The 14,334-nt window shown below is 33.6% G+C and overlaps 1 protein-coding gene across 1 annotated transcript; it reads right to left on the bottom strand.

Annotated features, from left to right (window-relative positions):
* Positions 1-8,518: 8,518 nt before the first annotated feature.
* LOC7482798 (glucose-6-phosphate 1-dehydrogenase, chloroplastic) lies at positions 8,519-12,791 on the bottom strand. The gene is made up of 10 exons (XM_002297818.4): positions 12,366-12,791; positions 11,714-11,949; positions 11,487-11,581; positions 11,260-11,374; positions 10,199-10,404; positions 9,969-10,118; positions 9,757-9,877; positions 9,440-9,669; positions 9,116-9,316; positions 8,519-9,001 (listed from the first exon to the last, which is right to left on the bottom strand). The coding sequence occupies exons 1-10, from the start codon at positions 12,571-12,573 to the stop codon at positions 8,752-8,754; spliced, it is 1,812 nt and encodes a 603-aa protein (XP_002297854.1). The 5' UTR covers positions 12,574-12,791; the 3' UTR covers positions 8,519-8,751.
* Positions 12,792-14,334: the final 1,543 nt, after the last annotated feature.

The following is a 14,334-nucleotide window of genomic DNA, read 5'->3' as shown; positions in this document are numbered from 1 at the left end:
TTCAAGCTGCTGATCTGAAATATCTTATAAAAAAAAGAATGTCAAAGTATGATTTCACTCGAATTGGCAATTTCAACATGGTATTGTCGTCATGTCCTGCATTCTTGTCGAGGACAAAAATGTTATGGTTGGACTTGTGACAATCAGAGCGTCAATTGTGCCTAGAATAAGTGAAATTAATCTTCTGCTAGTCAGTCCGCTTGTGGGCTGTGTGCATGTGTGAAAGCACCGAGTTTTTTCTCTTCTGGTAGAAGAAATAAGAGTGAAGACAACAGTTCACATGTCCCGTGGACATGAGAGATGATATTGTCATGGCCGAGTTTCTATTGGAGATGATGAGTGGGTACTTGAATCTAGGAGTTGCATACAGTTCAATTCTCTTGATCAAGCAACTGCAGCGGGCCCTTCAATTCTTTAGCTTTTGGAGCCAATCATGAAACATGGGCTATGCAGAAAGTTCCATCTTCCTGACAAGCCAGCATGATTGCTTATGCAGTGTGTATGCGTGAGATAGAGACTGTTCCTCTCCGTGTAAGCATGTATTCTGTAAGCAACAAGCCCGATTTAACGAGCTCGGAGACTCGTCTGCTGCTTAGAAGTTCATACAGGAAGTCTGGAAATAAGAGTTTTGTTTTTAAGTTGATGATTTATGATCTAAACTCATAAAAAATAATGCTAATCTTATAGGAAAATGTTTTATAAAATCATTTTCTAAAGAAAAGAAGAAAAAACAAACAATTTAATTTATCTGATTGATTGAAAAATAATTTTGAAAAATCCATTCGAAAAACTAGTATCGTTCCTTTTTAAAACCATGCTATAGTCCATTGTGGCCCAATGATATTGACATTCCATAATTAATAATAAAACTCCATTCAATAATGTCATCACTTTGTTGACATTATCAACGCATGTTCATGTGATGCAGCTAAGTAAGGAGTGCGGAAATATTAATTAAGTATAGATGGAAATTTAATCCTGATGCGGTGGGTATAGTTGTCGCCTGACCCGAATAAGTAAGTATTTTTTTTGACTTGATAGATAATAAATGAAGTATAAATATTGTTAAACTTGACTCGAAACCCGCCAGAACTTAACCTGAAATATATATATTTATATTTATATATTTATAGAATATTTAGATTTTTTTAATACAATATGATATATATACATATCTTAATATTAACATAAAACACGCGCGCAAGCACGCACGCACACATATATATGAATAATATTTATCGTTTTATTATTTATTATATTTATATATATATATATTAACTATTTTATTTTTTATTGATTAATAAATAATAGTAGATAATGAATAACCATTAGATGCCCGAAACCCAATAAATATTTTATGAATATCTAAATTTTTTACCTAATAAATAATGATTAATATATGAATATCAAGAAACCCGATCTGCAAGCGCCCATGACTATACCTAATAATAAGGTGTAATTGCTTTGGCCTTATAAAAGATGTTATTTTGCATTCTAAAAAATGAATGTACATTACAAGTAAATGGTAATTTAAAAAAAGTTAACTAAATTAAATCTCTTGATTTTAAATTACCTATATATATATGAAAATCTAATGATGCATAAAAAATAGCTAGTACGTACCAAGGAATGTATTTTGACACAGAAGTTTATATTACCCTAATTATATGGAATGCTATTCTTCTTGCGGGAGGTATCTTTAACTTCAACCAATACTATATCATCTTAAGATATGCATGCAAAAAGCTCCCAATTTGAAATGTAATTAAGGAATGGAGAATTACCCATCATTAAGAGAGGGGAGAATATATATATATCAGTTCTTTCAATTTCCTGCCCACGCTTTGTGAGGGAAATTATTTTACCTTCCTCAAATTGCCTCCCGACGTGATTTTGAAGCTTGAAAGCTAGTGCATATGTCAATCACATCGCAGCTGTAAGATAGACTTCCGCAAGTAGAAGAGCAAGCAGATGATGATTGATGATAATGGGGTAGGCCATGATTGAAGTTTTGGTGCGTGCAGTACTGTTCTTACCATATCTGCTGCCCATATTGGGAACATATAGGACAAGCCTTCAAAAGTTAGCTATCGACATATCACCAAATTCACTAAACTTCAAAGCTTTTATCTAGAGTACTCTCAACTTTAGTAGGTTTCAAGATGTTTCTTTCATAACTCATGAACCTCTAAAATCCCTTTGAAAAAAACCTTATCTTTGTGAATCAGAACGGTGCCATCAATCAAATACTTTTGAGAACCAAGAAAACCAACCAAACCTTGACCATTTGTCCATCGCCTCTTTAGAAAAACTTCTTGCTAATTAATGACACGAGTCATAGCAGATCTCAAACTTGATACTATGGTGGCTGGTCTTTTGTTAGTCAGGTTTCTTGCTTTTATGTTGGTCCACTGAAGTTTGCGGTGATTTGCATATCTCAACTCCCTCCTCCACCAATTCACAAGAAGAAATAAAATAGCGACCCCCCCGGCCTCCCTTTTATTTTTTTTGGTTAGCTTGTTAAAATCCATCGTCTTCATTACCGGTGCTGAACCCTATTTTCGGTCTCAGTGTATCCTAGCTAGGCGAGGGCCTTAAGATCACGTGCCGAACAACATAAATTTTAATTAAATAGTAACAATCTACAAAGCCTCGTTGTCCTTCCTACCTCCTAGTTACAGAAGCCTTGAGTTTAGGATAAGGAAATTAGTTCGAGGGTATGGACCATTTAACTTCTTTTCCCTCCCTATGTCATGTATGTGGAAAATGTAAAGGCTCTACAAGGACAACCTCAGATTTTTGTTGGCATGTTTTGAAAAGGAGGTGGTGGAAGAAACTACACTCACCATATTTTTATCTCTCTTTTACTTGTCTCCTGAAATGAATTAGACAGCCTCATGAAGCAAATTATATATAGCATTAAAGATAGACATGAATGTTACACACACAAACAAAAAAAAAAAGGTCTATAAGCACCTCACGTTTAATCCCAAGTGGCTTAGACATTGCAACCACCGTGATGATTCCATATGGGACAATACCAGCTCGTAACAGAATCGATATGATCTACGTTGGATTGGAGGAAGCGAACAAAACAACTTTGAAGTGTGTCCTCGTTGCGTACCAAGCATATGCATTCATCCAATTATTTTTCACTATCCATGTTTCACCGGATACATAAAACATCGCGTTCTAAAATATCTCTTGAAAGATGATATTATTGAAAAAAAAAAGTTTTAGATACAATTATAAAATTATCATTAAAAATTAGGAGTCGCTATTTAATATTAAGATTACTAGGATCTGGTATTAAGATTATTAGAAAATCTATGATTTGCGAGAGTTTGAGTAAAAGACTAGTTGTATAAAAAAAAGACGCATCACCCTCAGTGTATCTTATCTAAGATAAACTATGTTGTTATTTGATTGTTTTACTGGGTCAGATTTCTATTCGTTGGTCTTTTTTTAAGATCCAATGCAAATTTCTCTTCGTGAGGAAGTCTCTACCTTGCTGGGTTAAATTCTAAAATTCAAATTTCAACATCACGTTTATTTTTTGTATCTTTAATATCTAAAGGTATACTCTATAATATAGTTTTATATCTCCAAATACTAAAGTTTACAGCTAAATCCTAACACTTTAAATATAAAGAGAACAAAATGATTGGTGAAAAGTTTTTGATATTTTGATCAAATACTAATAAATAATTATAAATTAGTTATGATATTCATTTTGCATTTTGCATTTTGCATTTTAAATCATGAGAAATATATAATTTTTGAAGATCATTTTTCATTATCCAAATGAAGATTCTACAAGTAAATGGATGCAAGAGAGGAAGGAAGAGCCCTCACGAATATTTCAGAAGTAGAAGTATAGGATAACACTGATCAATTATTATAAGAAAAAAAGGAGTACGTAACTTTGAGATTGTTATTTTTTCATTGCCCTTGCAACGTCAATTCCTAAAAGCTAAAGCGCTCTCAATTTTCAGCCAAAACAAATACACCCTCCATTTGTGGCTAGTAGCGCTAAGAAACTTTTCCTCGAGAATTTTTTTGCAAGCAGCGATGCACCTATCAGGGGTACATGCATGGGTTTACAACAACGCCAAATTCTGCTTTAGCTGTGCTAGGACCGGCTGCCATGAAAATCAATCCCACAAGAACAAACACCAAAACTGAACGCATGGTACCCTCCATCAAAATCAAATTAAAAGGCTACCTTTCTCCTTCGTTTTGCTTTTGTCTTGACTTTTGAGAAGACGCTTGATTTTTTTAGTCCCTTTCGGCACCCTACATATATACTTATAAGAGTGTGCGTACAGATTGACTACCTTCTGCCAAACATAAATATGGTCGCCGTGAAGGATTTCCAAATCTCCGTACGTCTCCATTATTATCACTCATTGTGAGAATGCTAAAATTGAAAAAAAAAAAAAAAAAAAGAGACAACATTCTTCATTCCATTCATATCAACATATACAGATCATACAAACATAACGGTACGTTTTCCTAGATTGAAAAAGATACATGATCCCATAAAATAAGTTTTTTCTAAATTGAGAAAAGATAAATGAGTTCCATAGTTGTCTCGAAGAAGTCCTCCCGTTCCAGCAGCACCTGGGGGGGGGGGGGGGTGTTTCAGCTTGCTTCTTGACCACTAAATTTAAGACAGACTCATTGCTAAAATGGATGCGAGCAGCAGGGTTTTTGGCATTTAACGGAGTGGAATGTAAACTGGCATCTCCTCCAAAAACTCCTTTTCTCCATTTCCAGGCACAACCCCAAACATAATTAGCCATGGAATAGAAGCAGTAGATGAGAGATTACTTATTAGCCATGGGATAAAACCTGTAGAGGACAAAACTTCTCTGTGTCACTTGGTTTAATAATAACATTCCATACATTCTGTGGAAGTGGACAGTCCCTCAGAACATGAAGAACAGATTCCATCTCAAACGGGCAATGTTGACAATATATATGGATCCTCAGCATAACGTCTATGCACTCTACTCTCATTTGTCATTAGAGGAGGGTAGCTAGCCATTATCATCAGCACCTGCATCTGCACGGGTAATAAATGAGCGAAGAATTCCCGCTTCCATTGATTACTAGAATCCACAAAGTCAGCCATAGAGCAATCTCTCAAATCCTCTTAAATCACTTGCACTGCAGTTTGATATTACGGTCCAAATCCATCCAAAACCGCATTTCTGACCCTTTGCCTGTAGACCACCAAACTCCATCAACTACTTTAGGCCAGATTTTACAGATTGTTTTTCATAGTGGAGAGTCTTTGCCTTTAGCCTGTAGCCCGTACTTGAGGGATCCCATATGAAATCCATACAAATTCTCTCAATATCTGAACAGACTGATTTCGGGATAACGGAAGATTGCATAGGATACAACGATACCGTTGCTAGTTTTTACTCACGCAAGGTTATTCTCCTTGCTAGTGATAAATTATTAGACTTCCAATCTGTCAGCTTCCGCTACATGTTCTCAATATTAATTCTTCGATGCAAGAGAGGGACTCCCAAATATTTTTCAAGGTCATCCGTTTTAGCAAAACCACTTTTATGACTAATGGCTCGTTCTAACATGGATGAGACATTCTTGGAGAAATAAATCTTTGTCTTTGCAATACTCACCTTCTGTCCAGAAGAATCACCGAACAACTTAAAACAATGCAACACACGCCCCATCTTTACTTCACTAGCTTTAGTAAATAATAGTAATTTTCATTAATCATCAAAACTCTCTCAAAATAATAGAAGAACATATAAATAGTAAATCCTAAAACATCCCGCTATTAGGCTCGGCCCATTAAATCAAACTGTTTAACATAAATAATAAAATAACAATCAGCAGGCTCAAATGAACTAAATAAATAAAATAACAATGAAATGGGCCTAAATGGTGATGTCCCCATCAAATAACATGTCATCTGCGAAGCATAAATGGGAGATGTTGGGACCCATGTTGCTGAATTTTTATCTTGAAATGAAATCCATTGGCATCTAGACTTTTGGAACCAAAAGATCTCCCCTCGGGAAAGAATATGATTATACTTCTCTGTAAGTTTATGTCTAGCTTATACAGATACTGATTACCTCCATTAGACATGACTTTGTATTCCTCCAAGTTGAGCTAACACCTTTTGTTTACGTACAAAGATGTTACCAAAAACTCTTATGTTCAATTCCTTTCACTTAACTGTCATCATGTTTAGTGAAGATGTCAAACCTCGATCATTTTGCCAATTTTCTCTTAAGAACTCTGCAAAATTTTCTTAAGTGGCCCACGCTGCTTCAAACCGAAAAGATTCACTGGAAATTTGCATCCTCTTGTCTGTGCTATTCAACTCTACAAGAATTGGGTGGTGGTCTGACTTAACTCGAGGCAGTACTTTAACATAAGCTTCAGAAAACTTCAATCTCCAAGCATGATTACCAAACCCTCTGTCCAGACGTTCATAAACTCTTCTATACCCTCTTCTCTCTTGCTCTCTCTACGTGTACTTAGGACCTCCACTGTCAAGATCAATTAATCCACAATTTTGTTCCCATTTACCAAAACGAAGACATTTCCTCACATTAGCTGTTGCCCCCCCTACTTTCTCTGAAATCAAAATAATTTCATTGAGATCCCCTATCATTAACCAGAGGGAAGCTATAGAGTTGGCTAACAACCCAATCTCCTCCACACACTCCAACTAATCTTTTGGATTCATATAAACAACAGTACATGTCCATGATGAACCTCTGCCATCATCCATTAAAGTATGTATAAAATAGCGAGAGGATTGTAAGACCCTTAGGTCAACCATATTTTTTTTCCCCCACAAAAGCCATAAACCACCAGACTTTCCTTGAGCTTCCACCCTAAAACTACTAGTAAAACTAGGCTTTTCTATAAACTTATCAGCAACAATGCCACTTACCCTTGGTTGATGGTTAAGCTATTGCCAAAACATCAATGTTGTATAATCTTTTGTAATCCTGCATAATAGAGCAGAATTAAATTTTGACCATAGTTCACTCTGGTGAAACTTTTCAAATCATAAGACTTTGATTCCTATTTTTTTAAAAAATAAAATTTTTATGAGTCACCTAGTGATAGTGATTGAGAGATAAAGTCTCAATTGACACTACTCTAACATAAAAAAAATCAATTTTAAAGTTAATAGGTTCCATTAGAAGTTTATCCTAGATGTTATTTGACCATGAGTTTCCCTATATGGTAGATATGAGCATGGGTTTTTTTTTTTTTTTTGTGGTTTTTGGATAAATTTTTGGGTTGTTTGAGTTCATATGTGAGTTTATCAAGATGTTTAGGATGATTTATAGATGTTTTTAGTCAAACTGAGTAGAAAAATAGGTTTTTAGATTAAAAAATCATCAATCTCGATTTTCCAACCCCTACAATGACCGGAATCAAGAGAAAAGTAGGTGATATGTTGCATGCTTTTATATTTTTTCAAACAATTATGGGGCAGATAACATGTTGCTCGCTCTATTTTCAAATTAAAAAAATAAAGACATATGAGTGCGAACAATTTCAAAAATAGGTTATGCGAGCGATCCTAGTTTTCTAGACCCAACAACACCTAACCTCTTTTTTTCTAATTTTATTTTTTTAATTAATACCTTTTTTTAATATATATTTTTTGAAATAATAAATTAATATTACTTCTCTCTGATTTTTTAGACTATTTATTTAACCTTTTTTAAAAAAAAAAACTAGGTATACAAGCCATCCATGCCAGCCCCGCACTCTTGAATCTTTTGTTTTGGTTCAATTGGTTTCTAAAAAGATATGATTTAATTTTTATTTAGTTCGTAAATACGCTTTTAATTTTATTTTTTTAAATCTTAAGAGGTATTTTTTTTTTTGTGAAGCCTTATTTTAAAAAAGTTCTTTAATTTTATTAAATCATTTTTTATACATTTTTTTATTGTTGTTTCATTAAATAAAACATTGATTTTAATAAACAATATTATTAAATATAATCAAGTTCATACCTCATTTTTTGAAATCAGATATCTATATTTACATTTATCTTTTAAATTTTAAATTTATTATTTGTTTAAATATTGTTTGGCTTTTACTTGATTTTCACATAAAATAATAGTATTTTTTTTCTAATACATACAACATTACATAATATTTTATTTTTATAATCGATTTTATATGCGTGTCTATTTCTATTATTATTTGATTAAATAAAAAAATATTTTTAATAAAAAAAATCATTAAACACAACCAAATAAGTAAATGACTCATATTACAAAATTAAATATCTTAATTTATATTTATTTATTAATTTTTTTCCAGATCATCTTTAGTTATTGTCGACAACTTTTTTTTTTCTAATATAAATGGTTCTTGATTTATCTAATTAAATCCATGTAGCATATAATATTGGGAATACAATAAATGTGTGTTGTTTTTTCTTTTTTCCTATTTTTCTTGAAGAACAAACAATACATGGCAACGCAAGAAAAAAAAGTGATGATTCAAATCACAAAAGGAAGGATATTCCTTTTCTTCAATGATAAATTCTGCTTGCTTGCACCAGTAACTGGCATGCTCCTTGTATCCCACGAGTTCAAATACAAGAGCTCTTTCGTAACCCACGGAGATAAGGAAAATTATTTTCAGTACCCTAACAAATGACAGCAAAATCACAAAGCGATATGCTCTTCTTATCCCGCTACGCTATAAGTGTCAAAACCTCCCCGTGAGTTATTGCTCTATACCAAGGTCGCCCCATCTGACTTTGTATCTTGCTGCAAGATAGTGAGCCCCAACAGGGCCCCGACTACCATAAGGATAATATTCGGGGATGATCTTCTTCTCTTCAAGCTCCTTAAGAACAGGAGTGAAGAGTGCCCATGCTGCATCCAGTTCATCACTCCTGATAAACAATCTCCTTTCGCCTTCAATTGCATCCAGCAGAAGCCTCTCGTATGCATCTGGAATCTCTTTTGAATATCTACAATGGGGGCACACCAAGTTGATTTGCAATCAAGGCAATTGTGTTAAATAGAACTTGTTGCATATAAATTAGTCTTTTCATGTATATGATTCAAATGGTCTTAAATTTTACCTTGCTGCGTAGTGAAGATGTAGATTGCTACGGTCCAATCTCATTCCCAATCCAGGAACCTTGTTATTGATCTTCAGATAGATAGCTTCATCTGGTTGCACTCGAATAACAAGCTCGTTTGTAGCCCGATCAAGATCCGTTCCAAAATTCCGGTTGTATAAGTTGCCAGGCACATGCCTGAACTGTACCCTTATCTCGGCACTGACAAAAATAAGTAAATTGCATGTATTATATAACCTATTACCCGGTCCTGAGAGAACAGGTTAGTTGCATGCATCTAACAACCTGTTACATTTTGTTATCAGTGTAGTATGTAATGCTCACCTCTTATTATGCAATGCTTTGCCAGCTTTCATTAGAAAAGGCACTCCATCCCATCTTGCATTGTCTATGAAGAGAGCGGCTGCAGCAAATGTTGGAGTTAAGCTGCCTTTTGGTACAGTGTTGTCATCAGTGTATGCTGGGTAAGTAACTCCTCCTTTTGTGTGATTCTTGTACTGCCCAACAACAACATCTTCGAGTTGTAAAGGCCTCATTGATCTTAAAACTTTGACCTGCAATCAGTAAGCAATAATATTTAATTAAGAATAAAGAAAACAAATAACTTACTAAAATCCCACATTCATGCAAGTAACAATAACCTTTTCGTTTCTGATGTCTTCTGCATCCAAACTGACAGGTGTTTCCATCGCAAAGAGGGCTAGTATTTGAAGCAGATGGTTCTGCATTATGTCTCTTATTATTCCGTAATTGTCAAAGTACCTAATTTAAACCAATTCAAAAATTTTAGCCATAAGCTGTTAGATAGAATGTAGAACTGTAAGCTGTATTCTCATCTCAGAATGCAAAGTACCCTCCACGTCCTTCAGTGCCAAAATCTTCAGAGAATATCAACTGTACGTTTCTGATATATTGCCTTGACCACAAGGGTTCAAAAATGAGATTAGAGAAGCGCAGAACAGACAGGTTTTCCACAAGCTCCTTTCCCAGATAATGGTCTATCCTGAAAAAAGGAGTATTCATCTGATCAGATCGTGCTCCAATTTCCTCGATAAAAGCTGATTAAGTTTAGAAATCTTCTACCTGAATATTTGATCTTCATCAAGGTATTGCTTGAGAGCTTTTGTCAAAGCAGCCGATGAATCTGAATCTCGGCCAAAGGGTTTCTCAACAATGACCCTGGTCCAGCCAATACCAGATGAAGCTGATGAGCTTGCACATTTTACCGCTTCTATAAATATATTTGGAGGAATTGATAGATAGAAGAGGCGATTAGAAACTCTCGCACCCTGCACATGCAAATTTCATTATCAAACATGATCAGATTATATAAATGCTCAAGTAGTAGAACCTTTCATAGAAAATTGTAAGGAACCCCCATTCTAGTTATCTTAACCATATAGAAAAAACAAGGCATTCTATGATATTCTAACCAACAGATAAAATATTAATCGTATCTCAGTTGCTGCATAGTTCACCAGCCACTGAAAATAGTACAGAACAATGATAATTACAATTTAAAAGTGAAATCATGAAAATGATAATGAAGAATGGTGCTAAATCCTTGCAATATGAACATGCCACCAATTTGCATGAAAAATTGCCACATCCGTAGTTACAGTGACTGGTTGTACAAATCATATGACCCATACATTAATGACCAAATACTTCACTCATGCACTGCAATACTGCATGTGATTACTAAACACATCTCCCCAACAATTATACCCGTAATTACATCAAAACCTCTTTCAATCAGCCTGGAGATGGTAAATGGTAACACCAACATAGTGATCCAAGAATTTGCTATGTGATACAGCAGTGTGCACTTACCACAAGCTAAGGTGCACAAAATCTGGGTATTGGCATAAAAATATCTTAAGTGCAAAACCTCCCTACCACCCATTCAGCCCAGTTTATGCACCTTACTAGGAATGTCTACAGATAACAATAAGGCATAATGTCCAATTAACTCATAGTCAAAAGTGATATTCTTATCAACAAAACCCTCACTTTGATCCACAAACCACAAATGGAATAAGAATTTTGTTAAATGTTCATTTTACATGCCAAGCACCAATAAGTTATCCACTACTAATAGAGATATTCCATTCTGCTGCAATGCTAGCCCAGATCCCCATTACCTCATGTTCTTTCAGCTTCTTGTCTAACTCCGCAAAGTTTTCCTGAGAACCGTATTGACCAGAATGGTAGAAACATCTCTTAAGAAATTGGTCCATCTTTTCATCACAGTTCTCCCTGAAAATCCAGAAGCAGCAATACATATCACGTCCCAACCTCCAAATAAATCACAGGCATTTATAACATGTAAGCTTCACGTCATGGCCAAAAAGGAAAGGACTAAAATCACCTCTTATCAATTCTGCAAGTAAGGGTCTTGCTAACCATGTTTCTAAGTTCAGCATCAGTCATCTTGCTCCGAGCATAACCAAAGATAGTAAAATGCTGCAACCAAATAACTTCACAACTTAAAATATGAATATGATCATAAACTGAAGAAGAAGACTTTAAAAACAATCAATCATTGAAATCAAGCTTTCAAGCGTAGACGGATAACAGAAAAATCCAAAATTGAACCTCCGGGAGACAACCCTCATAATAAAGAGCAAAAAGTGCAGGAAATATCTTTTTCTTTGCAAGGTCACCAGATGCTCCAACCACAGTGATACTGACAGTCGACTCATCTTTATTTACATCAAAACTAGCTGCTTCTTTAATTTCCTCAGTTGATGGAACTGAAGACAAGAACCCATCTTTCAATTTCTTAAAAGGAGTCTCATTTTCAACTGGGGTCACTGGAGTGGCCACTGCACCTACAATCAGTTACCATTCAAATAAGAACAAACAAGAGAGCATAGGTATTCTTTTTTTCAAAAAAAAAAAAACTGACCAAGTAATATCTCAAAAAATGACTTGCGAAAATATTAAAAGCTGAAAACTTTTCTCTGCTTCTATATTGTTTTTCAGTTTCTAAAAGAAGAAAAAAACAGAACTTATCACAACTGAAGCTATACAGATCAAAGGGCATCTTGTGGATTTTCAAGCAATAAAACAGAAGACAAACCAAACATTCGGCAATCAAAAAGCACAAAACGGTACATGTAGACAGTTTAACCAAACATTTTTGTCAATATACAAATAAATCAGCTAAACAATTCATACAACAAATGAAAAAAAATCATCTTTTTCAGAAAAAAGAAATGAGAACAATAAAACTAAAAGGACTAACCATCTTGCATGAGAACCACATTTAAATGAAAATTTCTTCGAGAATGAAAAGAGACCTTAACAGGTAAAACCCTTTTAGCAATACAAGAAGAGAAGTTTAGTCGTTGATGGTGATTCTGCCCGTTAATTGATAGTGAAGAAGAAGAAGAAGAAGATGGTGTTAGAGAATATGAAATGGAACGACATGTCGTCGAATAAAGGGTAGCCATGTTTTTAGAAAGATAACAGTTTCTCAGCTTTCTGTTTTAAAAGAGTCAGTATGTTTTGGAAGAATCAAAGAGATCGGTTTTGAGGGAGTTGGTGATGGTGATGACTGGGGCCTAAAAACAAACTTCGGAAACGTCGAGGGTTAAAGGGCAAGGGCGTAAGGCCTTTGAGATCTCCGAAAGGCTGCTCTTTTGTCTTCACCAAACAACACTTGTCTTGTTTTTGTATTTCCTTTTGTTTCTCTTTTTAGAGAGAGACAGATGAAGGTAGTGTTTTACATAGTAATTAAAGTTATTAAATTGTAAAATTATAAAATTATAAGTTAATTTTTTAACTAATTATATATTAATAGTTTCATTGAAGAAATTATATTATATTAAAATCTGAAAAAAAAAATCAATAATATTATAATCAATAAACAATTAATAACATAGATGATAAGAAGTATATAAAAACTCAGTGACAACTTAATTATTCTCATCATAATAAATTATTAATCAATAAAGTTTAAGTTTAAATGAAACCCAAATTTTAGAAGAAAGCACACAACGTGGCCTCCCAAAATTAAATATTTTTTTCACATTTTCAAACATTTCTCTTATCTAGTTTGATGCTTATTTACGTGATATGAATTGTAACATAATTATATATTTTTTAATAAATATGTTGCAAATATTAAAGAGTTTTTTTAATAAATGTGAGGAAAATATAAAAAATATAGACACATAAGAATTTCACGCTATCTTTTGACATAAGTTTTCTTTAAAAGGAAGAGTTTTTCAAAAGAAAAAAATAATTTAATCTAATGATGTGAAATATAAAATAAGACTATAGCTAAATATCCCTTTTAAAAAAAATACTAAGATCCAATTTAATAATATTTTAAATTTTAATGTAACTTATTATTTTAGAATTATAATTATATGTTGAGTGATAGAAAATAAAAATATAAACAAGATATAAATGGTATAAATTGTTTTGTTTAAATGAGTTTTTTTTTTTAATATTTGTAACTATAGTAAAAAATAATAAAAATAATTTTATAATTCTTTTAAATTTTTGTAACTATTAAGTCAAAGCTAATTCTAAAAGTCAAATTTAGTAAATAATCTCGATATGTTGAAACCCAATAAAATGTCTTGTTAACTATGCTTATCGCGAGGCGACATCGAATAGCAGGCTAAGCCTCCTGAGAGTGTGTTGGAAAGGAAAGAGGTTTGGATATAATCATAAAATTATGATTATGAGATTCAGGAGTTTCCACCTAGTATTAAAGTTACTAGGAAACCTATAGTCTGCGAGAGTTCGAGTAAGGGACTAGTTGTACAAGGGAAAGACGCATCACCCTCAGTGCACCATACATAAGGTAAGCTGCATTGTTGTATGATTGTTTTTCTATGTCATCTTTCTATACATTGGTCTCTTCTAAGGTCTAAGACAAATCTCCCTTCGTGAAAGAGTCTCTACCTTATTGTGTGAAATCATAATTGTTCTAAAGTTCAAATTCAGGGATCTTCTTGAATTTATTTACGGGTCCCTCACATGTTTTTTTTTTCAATGACTTCACCTAGTATTGGGTTGTAAACTTATACTGTAAAAATATGAATCTGATATAAAATATATTTGTCTTTTCTTTTTCTCTGGAAAAAAAAGGGCTCCTTTAATGCAAAAAAAATATTTTTTTTTCTTTCAATTCAAGTTTTACTTATTTATGCACTGACGCTAGAGTCAGTAATATTCATATTCACTAATGCCAAATTGAA

This window comes from Populus trichocarpa, chromosome 1 (assembly GCF_000002775.5).
Source record: "Populus trichocarpa isolate Nisqually-1 chromosome 1, P.trichocarpa_v4.1, whole genome shotgun sequence".
In the NCBI taxonomy this organism is placed as follows: Eukaryota; Viridiplantae; Streptophyta; class Magnoliopsida; order Malpighiales; family Salicaceae; genus Populus; species Populus trichocarpa.
This window is presented reverse-complemented; position numbering and strand designations above follow the sequence as displayed.